Source organism: Bufo bufo, chromosome 9 (assembly GCF_905171765.1).
Source record: "Bufo bufo chromosome 9, aBufBuf1.1, whole genome shotgun sequence".
NCBI lineage: Eukaryota > Metazoa > Chordata > Amphibia > Anura > Bufonidae > Bufo > Bufo bufo.
This window is the reverse complement of record NC_053397.1, coordinates 147,498,092-147,519,193: the sequence shown is the minus strand read 5'-3', so window position 1 is coordinate 147,519,193 and position 21,102 is coordinate 147,498,092. Positions and strand designations below refer to the sequence as shown.

The following is a 21,102-nucleotide window of genomic DNA, read 5'->3' as shown; positions in this document are numbered from 1 at the left end:
AACCTTCGTCATACATTTGTTTTACTGCACCCAATGCAAGTCATGAATCTTTGGATTTTATACATTTCCTGCAATAAAGTTTGTACATTTGAATTACTTTTTGCTGGATTAACCTTTGTACTTTGAAAACATTGAATTGTGCGCCTAAGGCCTCTTTCAGACGGGCGTTGCGGGGAAAATGTGCGGGGTGCGTTACGGAACACCCGTGATTTTTCCGCGCTTGTGCAAAACATTGTAATGTGTTTTGCATTCGCGTGAGGAAAAATCACGCATGTTTGGTACCCAAACCCGAACTTCTTCACAGAAGTTTGGGGCTTGGATCGGTGTTCTGTAGATTGTATTATTATCCCTTATAACATGGTTATGAGGGAAAAATAATAGCATTCTGAATACAGAATGCATAATAAAATAGCGCTGGAGGGGTTAAAAAAAATAAAATAAAAATTTAACTCACCTTAATCCACTGTTCGCGCAGCCCGCATCTCCTTCTGTCTCCTTTGCTGAACAGGACCTGTGGTGACGTCACTCCCGTCATCACATGATCCATCACATGATCCATCACCATGGTAAAAGATCATGTGATGGATCATGTGATGACCGGAGTGACATCACCACAGGTCCCTATTCAGCAAAGGAGACAGATGGAGATGCCGGGCTGCGCGATCAAGTGGACTAAGGTGAGTTAAATTATATAATTTTATTTTTTAACCCCTCCAGCGCTATTTTACTATGCATCTGTATTCAGAATGCTATTATTTTCCCTTATAACCATGTTATAAGGGAAAATAATAATGATCGGGTCTCCATCCCGATCGTCTCCTAGCAACCGTGCGTGGAAAATCGCACCGCATCCGCACTTGCTTGCAGATGCTTGCGATTTTCCATGCAACCCCATTCACTTCTATGGGGCCTGCGTTGCGTGAAAAATGCAGAATATAGAGCATGCTGCAATTTTCACACAATGCACAAGTTATGCGTGAAAATCACCGCTCATGTGAACAGCCCCATAGAAATGAATTGGTCGGTATTCAGTGCGGGTGCAATGCGTTCAACTCACGCATCGCATCCGCGCGGAATACTCGCCCGTGTGAAAGGGGCCTAAAGTAGTGAGCTGATATACTAATTCTAGATATCCATTTTCTGGATTCACACAGGTTTTATTTAAATTTTGCCTTTTTTTGCATTTTTTCAGTAAAAATGCCAACTCTAGAAGTTAACTTAAAGTCTATGGGAATCACGAAATGCAGGACAAACAATGCTTTTTTTGTTGCTTTTTATCCAAGTGGGATGCTTTCTTGTATTTGTGGCATTTTTTTGAAGATGCAGCTTGCTGAAGCAATGGCTTTTTTTGAGCATTTTTCATCCTTTTCTCTATATGGAAAAATGCCTGAAAAAAACCTATAATTCATATATTTATGAAAAAAAAAAAAAAAACACCACTTAAAAAGCCATAAGAAATGCATGTGCCATGTAAAATGTTAAAGGTGTTTATGACTTAAGCTGCAAAGTGTGTGTGACCTCTTAAAGGGAAACTATCACCAGTTTTATGTTGCCCTACCTAGGGGGCAGCATGAACTGGTGACTGAGGGAATAGATAACCCCTTCCAGACCCCGATGTACATTTACTGCAGAAGTCCAGAAGCTGAGCAGGCACAGTAGCCTCCAGGGACCTGCTGTTTTAATATAGCGCCGGAGCTTATGTCCTGTGATCAGTGAACATTTATCTCCTCAAATGATGTGGTCAATGTTGACCAATGCATGTGAGAGGCATTGCTCACAGGGCCGAAAGGAATCCTGCACAATCGCTGTGTTAGCCTTGAGTCTGCTAGAGGCTCCAATGCCTGCCACAGTGATGTTCCTATGGAGACCTGGGACCAGCATGTGTCTTGAGAAAGGGGTTCCTCCGATACCCATTTAACGCTTGCTGTGAACAGAGAGAGCACCTATTGGATATTTATGGCACATCCTGTGGATATGCCATAAATGTCTGAAATGGGAATTACCCTTTAATGTAAACTGATACAGTTTTGGAACACAAGTTTGAATCTTATGTGATAATTGGATCCTCTGGTGGATCTAATGCAATCTACATTTTCCCCCCAAAATTTTTGTTAAATAACTTAAAACAAGCTAGATATACAGTCTTGTGAAAAAATTAGGACACCCTTTGAAAGCCATGTGGGTTTTTGTAACATTTTTAATAAATGGTTATTTCATCTCCGTTTCCAACAATACAGAGAGATTAAAGTAATCCGACTAAACAAAGAAAGACTGAGAAAAGTCTTTTCAAGATCTTCGGTTAAATGTCATTCTAGACAAAAATGCCTATTCTAACTGAGGAAAAAAGATAGGACACCCTTGCCCCCTAATAGCGAGTGTTACCTCCTTTGGCTGAAATAACTGCAGTGAGGACGGTTCTTGTAGCCATCTACCAGTCTTCGTCATCGGTCTGAGGAAATTTTAACCCCACTCCTCAATGCAGAACTTTTTCAGCTGTGAGATGTTTGAGGGGTTTCTTGCACGTACAGCCCCTTTTCAAGTCACCCCACAGCATCTCAATGGATTCAAATCTGGACTTTGACTTGGCCATTCCAGGACTCTCCATTTCTTCTTTTTCAGCCAATCTTTGGTTGATTTACTAGTATGTTTTGGTCATTGTCATGTTGCATGGTCCAGTTCCGCTTCAGCTTTAATTTTCTAACTGATGGTCTCACATGTTCTTCAAACACCTTCTGATACACAGTAGAATTCATCGTGGATTCTATGATGGTGAGCTGACAGGTCCCTGCTGCAGGCAAAGCAGCCCCAAACCATGACACTACTTCCACCTCCATGCTTCACAGTTGGTATGAGGTTCTTTTCTTGGAATGCTGTGTTTTGTTTACGCCAAACATGTCCTCTGCTGTTGTGTCCCAAATAATTCAATTTTGGACTCATCTGTCCAAAGAACATTATTCCAGAAGTCCTGGTCTTTGTCAACTTTATCGCTGGGCAAATGTCAGTCTGGCCTCGATGTTTCTCTTGGAAAGCAAAGGTTCCTCTCTTGCACACCTCCCATGCAAGTTAAACTTGTACAGTCTCTTTCTGATTGTAGAGGCATGTACTTCTACATCAACAGTAGCCAGAGCCTGCTGTAGTTCTCGAGATGACACTTTAGGGTTTTTGGATACCTCTTTTAGCATCTTGCGGTCTGCTCTTGGGGTGAACTTGCTGGGGCGACCAGTCCTGGGCTTGTTGGCAGTTGTTTTGAAAGCCCTCCACTTGTAGACTATCTTCCGGACAGTGGAATGGCTGATTTCAAAATCTTTTGAGATCTTTTTAAATCCCTTCCCAGACTCATAGGCTGCTACAATCTTTTTTCTGAAGTCCTCTGACAGCTCTTTTGCTCTCACCATGGTGCTCAGATCTCACTTCAACAGTCAGGAGCACACCAAACTAAATGTCTGAGGTTTAAATAGGGCAAGCCTCATTCAACATGCAGAGTAACGATCTACTAATTATGTGCACCTGGTGTGATATACCTGTGTGAGATCTGAGCCAATTTAAGAGGGAATACATGTGAGGGTGTCCTATCTTTTTCCTCAGTTAGAATAGGCATTTTTGTAGAATGACATTTACAGAAGATCGTTAAAAGACTTTTCTTCAGTTTTCTTTGTTTAGTTGGATTACTTTAATCTCTCTGTATTGTTGAAACGGAGATGAAATAACCATTTATAAAAATGTTACAAAAAACCAACATGCTTTTCAGAAGGGTGTCCTAATTTTTTCACATGACTGTACATATATATTTTTATATCAGTATGTAAACTTCGGGGAGGTTAAGCTATAGTTTTAAGTAATGATAATAGATAGATACCACTATATCTATACATAACCCATGCTGGAATTCTGTCAAACCCTGGAGAAAATTGGCCTTTCCTTGCATACAATGTAAAAGCAAACACCATCATCCCCTCACAATTCTATTCCCATACTAATAAAAACAAAAACATCTTACTTTGGTTAAGGTCCATTTTCTGTTTTTTCTGTGAAATTCCCATCATGTTTCAAGTCTTTCAGTTATAATGACCTTAAAAGAAATATTTGTCATTTGCAATGTTCCAATCAAAACCAAACTAGTATGGAAACTTAGTAAACCAGGAGAGGACATTCCACATGTGCCACCTGTGCATTGACAAATAGCCTAATACATTATATATATATATATATATATATATATATATATATATATATCGTGGGTCATGTGTACAATATGAGTGCTGGAAGGTGTGTAAATCCCACCCAGATACCTCAGCCGGGTGAGATAAATAAAATCCAGAAAGCTTGCAGGGAGTTTTGCTTACATTTTGTTCTGGGCTGTATTTCATTTTGACTGGTGGATAGGTTTGGTAGTGGGATCTGCCAGTCCACACCCTTCCAGTCCAGGTATTGTCTTATACCTGAGGACATCGCAGGTGAGGCCTGCTGTAATCAAGGAGGGGTAAAACCAACCCTCTGTGTGTCAGTCTGAGAGAGAGAAAACTGGAAACCAGAGGCCTACAGAGGCTCTGTGTGGTCTCAGCCAGGAGGGCTGAAGGCAATGTCGGACTGGGGTACCTAGGGCCCACCAGTAGAATGTATTTTGGGGGCCCAACATACGGATACATCCAAATATAATAAATAATTTAACAAGTTTTTTTATATGAACATAGGCTGGTTGAGGTGCTGTACATTGAATATATGTATGTAGTGCAGTAAGTCCACTGTGTTATGTGCCACTTGTGGCAGTGGGTGGGAGAACTAGGGGCCAACCTTGCTCAGGGGCCCCACCGGGTGATTCCCCTGTACCCCTGTGGACCAGTCCGAGGCCTGGCTTGAGGGGCCACAAGGCTTTGTAAAGCCTGAACTTGGGGGGCCCTAGCAATGCCTACAGAAAGAGGGTCGCTCACGGTCAGAGTCGGGGGGGACTTCTGGACCATCCTTCCCCATGTGTGCTGGTGTTGTCACAGCCTGGAGGCTGCTGGACCATATGTGGCTGAGGAGCCACAGGAAAGCCAGATCCTTACTGTATGGACTTGTGTCTGATGAGCAGACCTGCTAAGACTTGAAGCCTGAACCCTGTGCTTAGAGGTGAGTCATGGAAAACTACTATGTATTAGTTAGAGCCCAGACTGGCAGGTGCTTGTTTTGCTGATTTGTGTCTGCTGGTGCCAAAATAAATGACCATTTTGACTTTAAATCCGTTATCTGCAAAGAAGTCTGTGATTTTGACCCCGAGAGAGCGATCCTTTGAAATATATATATATATATATATATTATAATATATATATTCATCTTTCAAAACTAGCTAGAGCAGTTTAAAGGCTATGTACACCTTTGGAGGATTTAACTTATTTTTGGCTGGCTGGAAATTCATATTTTCAATTGGCCTTTATTAAAAAGAATTGAGCCATTCTATTACAAATGGTTAACTGTTTTTTCAAACTGTGTGACTGGTACTTTCCCTTTCACTTGTTAATAAACCTTATCTCTAAACTACTAAGAGGTCTGTTTTAATTTACTACTGCTGCTAGGGAAAGATGTTATCTCCAAGTATAATAATAGATTTTATAATTAGGATAACTGCATGACAGCTTTGTATTGATAGGCATAGATAAAGATGGCCAATAGAAGAACACTGCAACTTATCAGTGTAATGTTTGATGTTCTAATTGAGTCACTCTTTCCTCTTCAGTCAGAGTGAATAGTCTGACTGGGAAACTCAAGTTTGCCATGCTAAAAGACCAAACAAGGGAGAAAGTTAAGAGTCAAGGCAAGAAGTAAAATACATTGGCTTCAAAAAATTATATTCAGAAAACCATCCACCCATTTTTGTAAAAAAAAAAAAAAAAAAAAAAAAGGATTAGTTAAAGGGGTTATCCTATGATTAATGTAAAAAATGAAAATCATATAGTACATGACAATCTCTTTCTAAGAAAGCTAGATCCAGGCCCTGTACCTCACATGGATCCAGAGATCATTTGTTCTGCTAGATTTATATAAAGCTGCAAGCTCAAGGGGAGTGTCTTTTCTTCTATATCTCTCTTCCTATCACAGCTCAGAAAGGCATTTGAAGGATGGAACTGAGCATGTGCGGCCTTCTCAGTGAGCCGGACAAAGAAATAAGAAAAACGAGACAAACTGCAGGTGCTGCTATACAGATACATTTAATTGAATAACTCTGTGGCTATAAAAACATTTTTAATTACATGCAATTACAAAAGTATTCAGATCCAGGTGCTGGTTTGAAAACTGTAGAATATTTTTCATGGGACAACCCCTTTAATGATAAAAAATGATACATTTTTATGATGAGATACCCTTTATGATAGACAAAATAAAAATCAAGGAGGATTTCAGTGTTATGCTATTAAGGCTTTCCATCTACATATAATAGAACCTGAGAATGTGTACCTCAAGGTGCCTCAAAAATCTATCGAGTGACACTTTGTCAATATTGCATTTCCTTGTTTATACATTAGTAACATAGTTTATAAGGCTGAAAAAGACATCTGTCCATCCAGTTCAACCTGTTATACTGCAAGTTGATCTAGTAGAACTCTTGTTGAAGAGATTGAACTTTTGTACCACTGAATCATTTGATGAACAGGATAGACCATACATTGCTATATGGCAGTCGAAAAAAAAGGATAATTCCAGGCACTTATTGGAAGCCAGTTCTGACACTGAAAGATAAGACAACACATTTTTCCAATTTTATCTTTCAAGAGATGATGAAATTTGAAGTGATTGATGAGGGGATAGATTTCCAGAATGTCGCTCAAATTGGCTACACACGATTTAACTTCCTTGAAAGGAAATTATAGATGTGGCCACTGATGTTTTTTGTAAATTCATGTGCAACTGATTGATTGCTAATCATAGGGAATTTGTAACATGTGGTGAATCAGTTTTATCATGGTCACTCTGATTTTTTCAGTGTATGCTACATCTGTAAAGCTATTTGACCTTTATTTAAAAGCAATTGGGAACATCTTCATGTAATAAAGAGTTGAAAAGGAGTCCCTAGACTTATTAAGCATAAGAGAAAGGTTCATGGTAGTCATTTAACCACCTTGATTTTTTCAGGTTTGCAGAGGGAGTAAGTACCCAAGGGTTGTACATGCTAGACTTCTGCAGTGGTGACGCAATGTGGATCATGAAGTCCAAGGCTATAGGCCCAATGGGTCTTAATGAGAGATCTTACCTATCCTTTCTATAGGTTGTGATTTGTAAATGGGTACTTGTTATTATGTATTTATATAGTGTGTTATCAAGGTATTTTTGGTACCCTGTCTTTCGTGGTAGATATGGGAGGAAAATATAAGTGCTACGTAGCTTTCTTCCAGCAACCTTTGAAGAAGCATTGGTGTACACGAACGTCCACTGCCAATCCATGTGTGTATTTACCTACCCATGTATTAATCTGCTGTGAAGCGAATAAAGAGAGCATTTTTAAGCACTGGTGGGTGACGTGAGTTCTTTATCTGTGGACTGACATAATTTGGTCTATTAGGCTCTCTCAAGTTTTTAACCATTTTGAACTGTAAGGAAAAACGCAGTGTGCTGCAATAATCTTATCATCAAAAGTGATGAAAACCTGAGGGAAGAAAACATGTAGACAGAGCCTTGGCTATAAGAGAAAATAAGTTATACACAATGCATAATGTGTAGACTATATACAACTACTCACAAAAAAGTTAGGGATATTTGGCTTGTGGGTGAAATTTCAGGATGACCTAAAATGCATTCTAACCTTAACAGGTAAACGCAATGTGACCTTCTCTAAACTTTTGAATGCACATGTCCAACAGTTCAATGTTTCAGTACTTTTTGCCCAACTTGCTTTTCTCTAACTAGGAGCTTAATGGCAAGATTCACAACAGGTGTTTGATCCATTAATAGCCCAATAAATGTCCTGGTTCAATTAGAATTGGTATTTCAAACATTCCTCCTCATTATGCTGTTCACATTTTCACATCATGAGTAGAGTTGAGCGACACCTGGATGTTTGGGTTCGATGGGTTTGGCCGAACTTCACAAAAAAGTTCAAGTTCGGGACCTGAACTTGACCGAACTTGACCCCGAACCCCATTGAAGTCAATGGGACCCGAACTTTGGAGCACTATAATGGCTCTAAAAAAAGTCATGGAAAGGGGCTAGAGGGCTTTGTGGATAGGGATAGGGACTTAAAATAACATAAAATACGCAAAAATAAAAATAATAATCTTGATCTAGGAGGACAAGGTCCATATAAAGTAGGAGGTCGAGGAGGCGGGTGGATGTGACGATGTAGTGGAAGCGGGCGGTGGAGGTGGAGGAGGAGGTAGCCTACACTGGTTTTTGGTTTTTATTTTTAATATTTTTTGTTTAAATTAGGGGTACACCCCAAAAACATTGGGAAAATATAGGTAGATGCGAAAGGACGGCTCTGGATGCGTATGGAGATCCTCTAAAATACTCCTTTATTAGAAAATAGTATACACAGCAAACACATCCACCATTACACAAGTTCTGTTGACGCGTTTCGGAACAATGTCCTTAGTCGTAACATTTTGACAAAAAGTAACACCATGTTAAATAACCTTATTGATCCTCCTTCCTATTGGAATATAGGGAGGGGAAATTCATACCATTGGTTTGCTACATTGACGTTAACACCCTTCACCTAGCACATCTAATCAACATAGACAATGACTTTCACATTGTGCGGATACCTGAGGCCCCTTAAACCCTTTAAGTTCTATGGTCCAGCTTAATTCAAATCCATGTGGAGGGTGTAAAAGGCGCAGGAAAAACGCACAATGTGAACAACGTGAAAATGATAATGGTTGAATACATTAAAACTAGGTGAATGTGGTCTTCCCTCTATTTTATACCTTTTTAACCACATACAGAGATGCAACACTGCATAATACCGCGTTATATCACACAATATCATACAATGTTGCACCATAATTATTATACATCATTGATCCGTCACCATAAAACATAACATGTCAGATAAAAATAAAATTAAAAAAACAATATTACATGCAAACTGTAAAGTATATAGCAGTGTTCTCGGATTTTTATTGATAAATATACATAAGCTCTTTCCTTAAATTTAACCCTCTGGGGATCCTGCTACCCAATCAGTAGCAGGATCCCCAGAGGGTTTAATTTAAGGAAAGAGCTTATGTATATTTATCAATAAAAATCAGAGAACACTGCTATATACTTTACAGTTTACATGTAATATTGTTTTTTTTTTATTTTATTTTTATCTGACATGTTATGTTTTATGGTGACGGATCAATGATGTATAATAATATAGTGCAACATTGTATGATATTGTGTGATTATAACGCGGTATTATGCAGTGTTCCATCTCTGTATTGTGGTAAAAAGGTATAAAATAGAGGGAAGACCACATTCACCTAGTTTTAATGTATTCAAACCATTATCATTTTCACGTTGTTCACATTGTGCGTTTTTTCCTGCGCCTTTTACACCCTCCACATGGATTTGAATTAAGCTGGACCATAGAACATAAAGGGTTAAGGGGCCTCAGGTATCCGCACAATGTGAAAGTCATTGTCTATGTTGATTAGATGTGCTAGGTGAAGGGTGTTAACGTCAATGTAGCAAACCAATGGTATGAATTTCCCCTCCCTATATTCCAATAGGAAGGAGGATCAATAAGGTATTTAAACATGGTGTTACTTTTGTCAAAATGTTACGACTAAGGACATTGTTCTGAAACGCGTCAACAGAACTTGTGTACTGGTGGATGTGTTTGCTGTGTATACTAATTTCAAATAAAGGAGTATTTTAGAGGATCTCCATACGCATCCAGAGCCGTCCTTTCGCATCTACTTATTGCAGCGGGTCCACACCCCCAGGCTTTTGGAACCGGGTTTACATGAATCGACCAAAGAGGTGAGCTGGAACAAGTTTGTGTGCTTATTGGGAAATATAACCTGTGATAACCCCATCCAGCCGTGCTAAACAAACATTAAGACAATACACTGGCTCCAGGGCAGGCCAGCACCTCCAAGGCGTAAAGGGCAAGCTCAGGCCCTGTGCCCAATTTGGAGACCAAGAAGTTGAAGGGGGCAGACCCATCAGTCAGTATGTGTAGGCGTGTGCACACATACTTCTCAACCATGACGCACGTCCCTGTGATGTCCACAATCTAATTGGATATCTGCTCTGTCAACTTTCAATGTTCTTTTCTGCGCCTACCATGTTGATCACGGTTAGCGGCGAATCAGGGTTCCACGCCAGAGAGGGAGTGTGAGAAAGGGATACCACATCCAAGGGAGGTCAATGGATGAAATTAAATGTGGCCGAGTGGAAATGTGGGACAAATTATTTAAGCCGCAGCTTCCAAGTAAAGGAGGGGCTCACAGCAATTACCCACTCCCGAATCGGGGAGGTAGTGAAGATAAATAACAATACAGGACTCTTAAGATGCCCTGTTATTGGAATGATTAATAAAAAATTATAGGGAATGTCAATGGGGTATTTTGGATTTGGAAACGTTTGACAGGAGAGGCCCTGCTGCCGCTTTATTGACTCTAGATAACTTCTGCCTGATCGCATGTCCTCGTGACGTCCACCATCCAATTGGATATCTTCTCTATCAACTTTCGATGTTCTTTTCTGCGCCTACCATGTTGATCATGGTTAGCGGCAAATCAGGGTTCCATGCCGGAGAGGGAGCATGAGAAAGGGATACCACATCCAAGGGAGGTCAATGGCTGCAATGTTATCGAGCTGAAATGTGGGACAAGTTATTAAAGCGGAAGGATCGAATAAAAGGGCCAATTAAAGACGAATTTTAGAAATTTAAGTCCCTGTCACCTATGCAGAGCAGGGGTTTTTCATCAGCAAAAATGGGTTAATGTCACCCACCAATGGAACAGACGATTTTTAAAAATTTCGGGCCCTGTCAACTATTTAGAGCAGGGGTTTATTCACGCCAAAACTATGTTCATGTCACCCACCAATTCAACAGACAATTTTACAAAAAATAAGGTCCCAGTCACCTATGCAGAGCAGAGGTTTGTATGCGGCAAAATTGGTAAAGTGTCACCTGACAATGTAAAAGACGATTTTTTGCAATTTAGGTCCCTGTCACCTATGCAGAGAAGGGATTTATTCACGGCAAAAATGGTAAAATATCACCCAAGAATGTAACAGATGAATTAGTGAAATGTATTTCCTTGTCCACTAGGTAGAGCAGGGGTATATCACAACCAAAAATTGGTGAATTTCACCCGCAAATGTAACAGACAGATTAGTGAAAATTATTAACCTGTCCACTAGGTAGAGCAGGGGTATATCACAGCCAAAAATTGGTGAATGTCACCCAACTATGTAACAGAAAAATTTGTGAAATTTATTAACCTGTCCACTAAGTAGAGCAGGGGTATATCACAGCCAAAAATTGGTGAATTTCACCAGACAATGTAACAGACAAATTAGTGAAATTTATTAACCTGTCCACTAGGTAGAGCAGGGGTATATCATAGCCAAAAATTGGTGAATTTTCCCCGACAATGTAACAGACAAATTAGTGTAATTTATTAACCTTTCCACTAGGTAGAATAGGGGTATATCACAGCCAAAAATTGGTGAATGTCACCCAACTATGTAACAGAAAAATTTGTGAAATTTATTAACCTGTCCACTAGGTAGAGCAGGGGTATATCACAGCCAAAAATTGGTGAATTTCACCAGACAATGTAACAGACAAATTAGTGAAATTTATTAACCTGTCCACTAGGTAGAGCAGGGGTATATCATAGCCAAAAATTGGTGAATTTTCCCCGACAATGTAACAGACAAATTAGTGTAATTTATTAACCTTTCCACTAGGTAGAATAGGGGTATATCACAGCCAAAAATTGGTGAATTTCACCCGACAATGTAATAGACAAATTAGTGATATTTATTAACCTGTCCACTAGGAAGAGCAGGGGTATATCACAGCCAAAAAATTGGGATATGTAACCCAACAATGTATCAGACAAATGAGTGAAATTACTTAAAATAAAATACTTAAAAATTAACAAAAAATAATCTTAAATGTATAAGGTGGAGGTCCATATGGAGTAGGAGGTTGAGGAGGCGGTGGACGTAGCAGTGTAGGTGGAAGCGGCGGTAGAGGAGGACGAGGAAGGCAACACTGGTTTTTGGTTTTCATTTTTAATTTTTTTAGAATTAGGGTACACCCCAAAAAAGGCGGAAATAACAAAAATACAACATTGAGCAATTTCGCTATAGTAGAACAATCGCTGGGTAAGGCCGGCATACATGTCTATTCTGCACAAGGTACGGACAAGTCCTGTGGGATCCATGCCTGGTTCATTTTAATGAACGTGAGCTTGTCCACATTGGCTGTGGACAGGCGGCTGTGCTTGTTTATGATAACGCCCCCTGCCATGCTAAGCACACGTTCAGACAATACACTGGCTGCAGGGCAGGCCAGCACCTCCAAGGCATAAAGGGCAAGCTCAGGCCAGGTGCCCTATTTGGAGACCCAGAAGTTGAAGGGGGCAGACCCATCATCCAGTACTTGTAGGCGTGTGCACACATACTGCTCCAACATGTTGCTGAAATGCTGCCTCCTGCTAAGATGTTCCATATCAGCTGGTGGTGCTGGTTGTTGTGGCGTGCTGACAAAGCTTTTCCACATTTCGGCCATGCTAACAATGCCTTCTGAGGTGCTGGTGGTGCCCCAGCTGTGCTGGCGACCTCTTCCTCCTCCTCTGCCTTCGTCTTGTGCTTCCACTGTGCCCCCTCTGTCAGGTGAGAATGCCATCAGCAGTGCATCTACCAGTGTGCGCTTGTACTCACGCATCTTACGATCACGCCCCATTGACGGAATTAAGGATGGTACGTTGTCCTTGTAACGGGGATACAGCAGCGGGGCCACTCAGTAATCAGCACAAGTTAGAATGTGGCCAACTCGCCGGTTGTTGCGGAGACACTGCAGCATGTAATAGCTCATGTGCGCCAGACTGCCCAGAGGCAACGACAAGCTGTCCTCTATGGGAGGTGTATCGTCTGTGTCCTCTGTATCCCCTCAGCCACGCGCAAGTGATGGTCATGAGCTGGTTTGGGTGCCACCCTGCTGTGAACACGGTTCCTCCTCCTCCATCTCCTCCTCCTCATCCTCCACCTTGTCATCCTCCAGAACTGTGCCCTGGGTGGACAATTGTGTACCTGGCCTTTGTGGGTGCAGGAACCCACCCTTGGAGCCACTTGTGAATGACTGGTCTGAAACCCTATGAAATGATCCCTCTTCCTCCTCCTCCTCCTCCTGTGCCACATCCTCTTCCATCATCGCCCGAAGCGTTTTTTTAAGGAGGCATAAAAGTGGTATAGTAACGCTTAGAATGGCGTCATGGGCACTGGCCATGTTGGTGGAGTACTCGAAACAGCGCAACAAGGCACACAGTTCTCGCATGGAGGCCCAGTCTTAATGGTGAAGTGGTGCTGTTCTGAAGAGCAACTCACCCATGCGTGCTGCAGCTGAAACTCCACTATCACCTGCTGCTGCTCGCACAGTCTGGCCAGCATGTGCAAGGTGAAGTTCCACCTTGTGGGCACGTCGCATATGAGGCAGTGAGCGGGAAGGCCGAAGTTACGCTGCAGCGCTGACAGGCGAGCAGCAGCACCAACCACTCATCGGTCTTTTGTTCCATGCCCGTCCACAGCTCCCGTGCGGTGTGGGGTTTGTCCCCAAACAGATATGTTTTAAAACTGCCTGCTGTCGTTTACCCCTGACTGTACTGAAGTTGGTGGTGAAGGTGTTACGCTGACTGGATGAGGAGCCGGTAGAGGATGAGGAAGCGGAGTAGGAGGAGGAAGCAACAGGAGGCAAACTGAAGCACCCTGCAATCCTTGGTGGTGGAAGGACATGCGCCAAACTGCTATCCGCCTCAGGCCCAGCCGCCACTGCATTTACCCAGTGTGCTGTTAGGGAGATATAACGTCCCTGACCGCGCTTACTGGTCCACGTATCCGTAGTTAGGTGGACCTTGCCACAGATGGCGTTGCGCAGTGCACACCTGATTTTGTCCCCTACTTGGTTGTGCAGGGATGGCTCACCTGGAAAAGTAGTGGCGGCTGGGCACAACATACTGTGGGACAGCCACCGCCATAAGGCTTTTAAAACTCTCCATCTCCACCAGACGGAATGATAGCATTTCAAAGGCCAGTAATTTTGAAATGCTGGCATTCAGGGCCAGGGATCGCGGGTGGGTAGGGGGGTACTTCTTCTTTTGCTCCAGTGTTTGGGAGATAGAGAGTTGAACGCTTCCATGGGACATTGTGGAGATGCTTGGTGACCCAGGTGGTGGCGTTGCTGGCAGATCTTCTGTTTTCAGGGTGGCAGGTGCCACTGTCACTCCAGAGGTGGATGAAGAGGCCGAGACAGCAGCAGAAGAGGAAGCAGGAGCCAGAGACCTTTCCTTTTTTTTTTTTGAGGTGTCTACTCCACTGCAGCTTGTGCTTTGCACTTAGATGCCTGGTCATGCAGGTTGTGCTCAGGTTGAGAACCTTTATGCCTTGCTTCAGGCTCTGATTGAACAGCGTGCAAACCACTTGTGTCTTGTCGTCAGCACATTGTCTGAAGAACTGCCACGCCAGGGAACTTCTTGGAGCTGGCTTTGGTGCGCTCGTTCCCTTACTGCGGTGGGCATTAGCAGGCGTATTGTCTAGGGGACGGCCGTTCCGCTTTTGCACCCTGCTCCCTCTTCTGCTGTGCTGGTGTTTTTTAAACCAAGAATATAACTGCAGTATTTAAACATTGTATTTGACTTTTACAAATGCAACAAAAGACACAAATGTATTATCTTGCCAAAAATGGGTGTTTTTTAAATGCCAGAAATTTAATATAACAGCGGTATATCACGCTTGTATTGGACTGTCAGAAATGCAGCAAAGGCCCCAGAGTATTGCAAAAAATGGGTGCTTTTTTTAACCGCCTCCGGACCGCCTAACGCAGGATCGCGTCCCGGAGGCGGCAGCCCCAGGCACAGTCACGCATATACGCGTCATCCCGCGAGACGCGAGATTTCCTGTGAACGCGCGCACACAGGCGCGCGCATTCACAGGATCGGAAGGTAAGGCAGTGGATCTGCAGCCTGCCAGCCGCGATCGTTCGCTGGCAGGCTGGAGATGCGATTTTTTTAACCCCTAAAAGGTATATTAGACGCTGTTTTGATAACAGCGTCTAATATACCTGCTACCTGGTCCTCTGGTGGTCCCTTTTGCTTGGATCGACCACCAGAGGACACAGGCAGCTCAGTAATAAGTAGCACCAAACACCACTACACTAATTAACCCCTGATCACCCCTGATCACCCCATATAGACTCCCTGATCACCCCCCTGTCACTGATCACCCCCCTGTCATTGATCACCCCCCTTGTAAGGCTCCATTCAGACATCCGTATGCTTTTTTAAGGATCCACGGATACATGGATCGGATCCGCAAAACACATACGGACGTCTGAATGGAGCCTTACAGGGGGGTGATCACCCCATATAGACTCCCTGATCACCCCCTGTCATTGATCACCCCCCTGTAAGGCTCCATTCAGACGTCAAGAAGTTTTTTACGGATCCACGGATGCATGAATCGGATCCGCAAAACACATACGGACGTCTGAATGGAGCCTTACAGGGGGGTGATCACCCCATATAGACTCCCTGATCACCCCCCTGTCATTGATCACCCCCCTGTAAGGCTCCATTCAGACGTCCGTATGTTTTTTACGGATCCACGGATACATGGATCGGATCCGCAAAACACATACGGACGTCTGAATGGAGCCTTACAGGGGGGTGATCAATGACGGGGGTGATCACCCATATAGACTCCCTGATCACCCCCCTGTCATTGATCACCCCCCTGTCATTGATCACCCCCCTGTAAGGCTCCATTCAGACGTCCGTATGTTTTTTACAGATCCACGGATACATGGATCGGATCCGCAAAACACATACGGACGTCTGAATGGAGCCTTACAGGGGGGTGATCAATGACAGGGAGGTGATCACCCCATATAGACTCCCTGATCACCCCCCTGTCATTAATCACCCCCCTGTCATTGATCACCCCCCTGTAAGGCTCCATTCAGATGTCCGTATGTTTTTTACAGATCCACGGATACATGGATCGGATCCGCAAAACACATACGGACATCTGAATGGTGCCTTACAGGGGGGTGATCAATGACAGGGGGGTGATCACCCCATATAGACTCCCTGATCACCCCCCTGTCATTGATCACCCCCCTGTCATTGATCACCCCCTGTAAGGCTCCATTCAGACATCCATATGTTTTTTACAGATCCACGGATACATGGATCGGATCCGCAAAACACATACGGACGTCTGAATGGAGCCTTACAGGGGGGTGATCAATGACAGGGGGGTGATCACCCCATATAGACTCCCTGATCACCCCCCTGTCATTGATCACCCCCCTGTCATTGATCACCCCCCTGTAAGGTTCCATTCAGACGTCCATATGTTTTTTACAGATCCACGGATACATGGATCGGATCCGCAAAACACATACGGACGTTTGAATGGAGCCTTACATGGGGGTGATCAATGACAGGGGGGTGATAACCCCATATACACTCCCTGATCACCCCCTGTCATTGATCACCCTGTAAGGCTCCTTTCAGACATTTTTTTGGCGGAAATTGTTTTTTTTTTTTTTTCTTACAAAGTCTCATATTCCACTAACTTGTGTCAAAAAATTAAATCTCACATGAACTCACCATACCCCTCACGGAACCCAAATGCGTAAAAATAATTTTGACATTTATATTCCAGACTTCTTCTCACGCTTTAGGGCCCCTAAAATGCCAGGGCAGTATAAATACCCCACATGTGACCCCATTTCGGAAAGAAGACACCCCAAGGTATTTCGTGAGGGGCATATTGAGTCCATGAAAGATTGAAATTTTTGTCCCAAGTTAGCGGAAAGGGAGACTTTGAGAAAAAAAATAATAATAATTTCCGCTAACTTGTGCCAAAAAAAAAAAATATTATATGAACTCGCCATGCCCCTCATTGAATACCTTGGGGTGTCTTTCCAAAATCGGGTCACATGTGGGGTATTTATACTGCCCTGGCATTTTAGGGGCCCTAAAGCGTCAGAAGAAGTCTGGGATCCAAATGTCTAAAAATGCCCTCATAAAAGGAATCTGGGCCCCTTTGCGCATCTAGGCTGCAAAAAAGTGTCACACATGTGGTATCGCTGTACTCAGGAGAAGTTGGGCAATGTGTTTTGGGGTGTCATTTTACATATACCCATGCTGGGTGAGAGAAATATCTCGGTCAAATGCCAACTTTGTATAAAAAAATGGGAAAAGTTGTCTTTTGCTGAGATATTTATCTCACCCAGCATGGGTATATGTAAAATGACACCCCAAAACACATTGCCCAACTTCTCCTGAGTACGGCGATACCAGATGTGTGACACTTTCCTGCAGCCTAGGTGGGCAAAGGGGCCCACATTCCAAAGAGCACCTTTAGGATTTCACAGGTCATTTTTTACACATTTTGATTTCAAAATACTTCCCACACATTAGGGCCCCTAAATTGCCAGGTCAGTATAACTACCCCACAAGTGACCCCATTTTGGAAAGAAGACACCCCAAGGTATTCCGTGAGGGGCATGGCGAGTTCCTAGAATTTTTTATTTTTTGTCACAAGTTAGCGGAATATGATGATTTTTATTTTTTCTTTTTTCTTACAAAGTCTCATATTCCACTAACTTGTGACAAAAAATAAAAACTTCCATGAACTCACTATGCCCATCACGAAATACCTTGGGGTGTCTTCTTTCCAAAATGGGGTTACTTGTGGGGTAGTTATACTGTCCTGGCATTCTAGGGGCCCTAATGTGTGGTAAGTAGTTTGAAATCAAAATGTGTAAAAAATGACCTGTGAAATCCTAAAGGTGCTCTTTGGAATGTGGGCCCCTTTGCCCACCTAGGCTGCAAAAAAGTGTCACACATGTGGTATCGCCGTACTCAGGAGAAGTTGGGCAATGTGTTTTGGGGTGTCATTTTACATATACCCATGCTGGGTGAGAGAAATATCTCGGTCAAATGCCAACTTTGGATAAAAAAAATGGGAAAAGTTGTCTTTTGCTGAGATATTTATCTCACCCAGCATGGGTATATGTAAAATGACACCCCAAAACACATTGCCCAACTTCTCCTGAGTACGGCGATACCAGATGTGTGACACTTTTTTGCAGCCTAGGTGGGCAAAGGGGCCCACATTCCAAAGAGCACCTTTAGGATTTCACAGGTCATTTTTTACACATTTTGATTTCAAACTACTTACCACACATTAGAGCCCCTAGAATGCCAGGGCAGTATAACTACCCCACAAGTGACCCCATTTTGGAAAGAAGACACTCCAAAGTATTTCGTGATGGGCATCGTGAGTTCATGGAAGTTTTTATTTTTTGTCACAAGTTAGTGGAATATGAGACTTTGTAAGGAAAAAAAATATAAAATAAAAAACCATCATTTTCCGCTAACTTGTGACAAAAAATAAAAAGTTCTATGAACTCACTATGCCCATCAGCGAATACCTTAGGGTGTCTACTTTCCGAAATGGGGTCATTTGTGGGGTGTTTGTACTGTCTGGCCATTGTAGAACCTCAGGAAACATGACAGGTGCTCAGAAAGTCAGAGCTGCTTCAAAAAGCGGAAATTCACATTTTTGTACCATAGTTTGCAAACGCTATAACTTTTACCCAAACCATTTTTTTTTTACCCAAACATTTTTTTTTATCAAAGACATGTAGAACAATAAATTTAGAGAAAAATTTATATATGGATGTCGTTTTTTTTGAAAAATTTTACAACTGAAAGTGAAAAATTTCATTTTTTTGCAAAAATTTCGTTAAATTTTGATTAATAACAAAAAAATTAAAAATGTCAGCAGCAATGAAATACCACCAAATGAAAGCTCTATTAGTGAGAAGAAAAGGAGGTAAAATTAATTTGGGTGGTAAGTTGCATGACCGAGCAATAAACAGTGAAAGTAGTGTAGTGCAGAAGTGTAAAAAGTGGTCTGGTCATTAAGGGAGTTTAAGCTAGGGGAGCTGAGGTGGTTAAAACCCAGAATATAATTGCAGTATTTCAAGCTTTTACTTTACTGTGACAAATGCAGCAAAGGCCCCAGATGTAGGATATTGCAAAAAATGGGTGTTTTTTTTTAAAACCAGAATATAATTTCAGTATTTCAAGCTTGTTACAAATGCAGCAAAGGCATCAGATGTAGGGTATTGCAAAACATTGGTGTTTTTTTAAACCCAGAATATAACAGCACTATCTAATTGTTGTATTTCACTGTAACAAATGCAGCAAAGGACCCAGATATAGAGTATTGCCAAAAATGGGTGTTTTTTTTTAAACCCAGAATATTATTGCAGTATTTCAAGCTTGGATTTCACAGTGACAAATGCAGCAAAGGCCCCAGATGTAAGGTATTGCCAAAAATGGGTGTTTTTTTTAATAACAGAATATTATTGCAGTATTAAAAGCTTGTATTTCACATTGACAAACTCAGCAAAGGCACCATATGTAGGTTATTGCAAAAAATGGGTATTTTTTTTAAACCCAGAATATAATTGCAGTATTTCGAGCTTGTATTTTACTGTGACAAATGCAGAAAAGGCACAAATTTAGTATCTTGCCCAGAATGGGTGTTTTTTTTTTAACAGAATATAACAGCACTATCTAACGCTTGTATTTCAGTGACAAACACAGCAAAGGCTGCAAATTTATTAACTTGCCCAAAATTTGAGTTTTTTTAATACCAGAATATAACAGCACTATTTAACGCTTGAATTTTACTGTGACAAATGCAGCAAAGGCCCCACATGTAGGGTATTGCAAAAAATTATATACGTATATAGGTGAACAGGGCACTCAAGGATAGCTGCGACCGTGTATTTTAAGCAAAGATGAGCTTTATTGATAATATAAATATATTTGATGCATAAAACAATCAAGAATGCAGTAGAATAAATAGGTTATTAACAAATAAATATAATGAATATTCGACAGAGCAAAGGCTATTATTCGATTAATCAACAAATATTCAATAGTCCAATATTGTAAATCTTGGATCCAATGATTGTGAACATCCAAAGACTTGTTTGCAATAAGTCTATTCGTTTTTTACTTTCATATTGAGACAACAGTCATATGCTTTGCAGTTATTCAAATAGTCGCGGCGGCGTCCCGCCAAAGCGACGTGAATGGCAGCAACTCACTGCTGAAAAGCTTGCAAGCGAATTAAGTCCATTACCTTTGTATCGACCAAGTGTTCGTCCGAAATGATCACAAGAGCCTTCAAGTGTACTTACTCCCAGGATCTGCCTTTAGATATTTGTAGCAGTATTCAATCAGGAGATTAAAGCCGGCTCTCTGTTCGGTTATGGTCGATTTAATGGTAAGGTAGGTTTTTCAGTACAAAGATGGGGTGTAGCACCAGACGCGTTTCGGGGTCCAACCCCTTCCTCAGTGGTATGCTTCACCCCATCCATAACCCCTCTTTTATACTGGATGTTACTTGTTTAACTTGGTCTCAATCCAATCTTCATTTCCTGTCTGTCGGTACTCAGGTGTTCCACATTGTATCACAATCACAAAGAGAGATGTCATATGTGGAAACTAAAAAATACTTTTGCTGACTTTTGCAATACATCATATTCCTGCAATTTCACACAGTTATATACTTTGAATTTCTACATCCATTGATGCAAAAAACGCATCTGGACACCATGCGTTTTTGATGCGGTTTCCATGCGTTTTTCGCATTTTCACTTAAATAAAGGTACATATTGCCCATCAACAATATATATTAATTTTAAAACATTAAGAACAATATCAAATACCATTTCTGTCTGTGATACTCTGGTATTCCACATTATATCGCAATCACAAAAAGAAATGTCATATGTAGAAACTACAAAATAAAATATCATATGTGGAAACTAAAAAATGCTTTTGCTGGCTTTAAATTTCTGCATCTATTGATGCA

The 21,102-nt window shown here is 41.8% G+C and overlaps 1 protein-coding gene across 1 annotated transcript in view; it reads right to left on the bottom strand.

Moving 5' to 3' along the window:
* Positions 1 to 21,102, bottom strand: part of GUCY2C (guanylate cyclase 2C) — a 715,850-nt gene that overhangs the window by 226,416 nt on the left and 468,332 nt on the right. Inside the window, 2 exon segments of the mRNA XM_040408779.1 lie at positions 3,998 to 4,018; positions 4,021 to 4,064. Coding sequence (XP_040264713.1) covers positions 3,998 to 4,018; positions 4,021 to 4,064 — 65 coding nt within the window.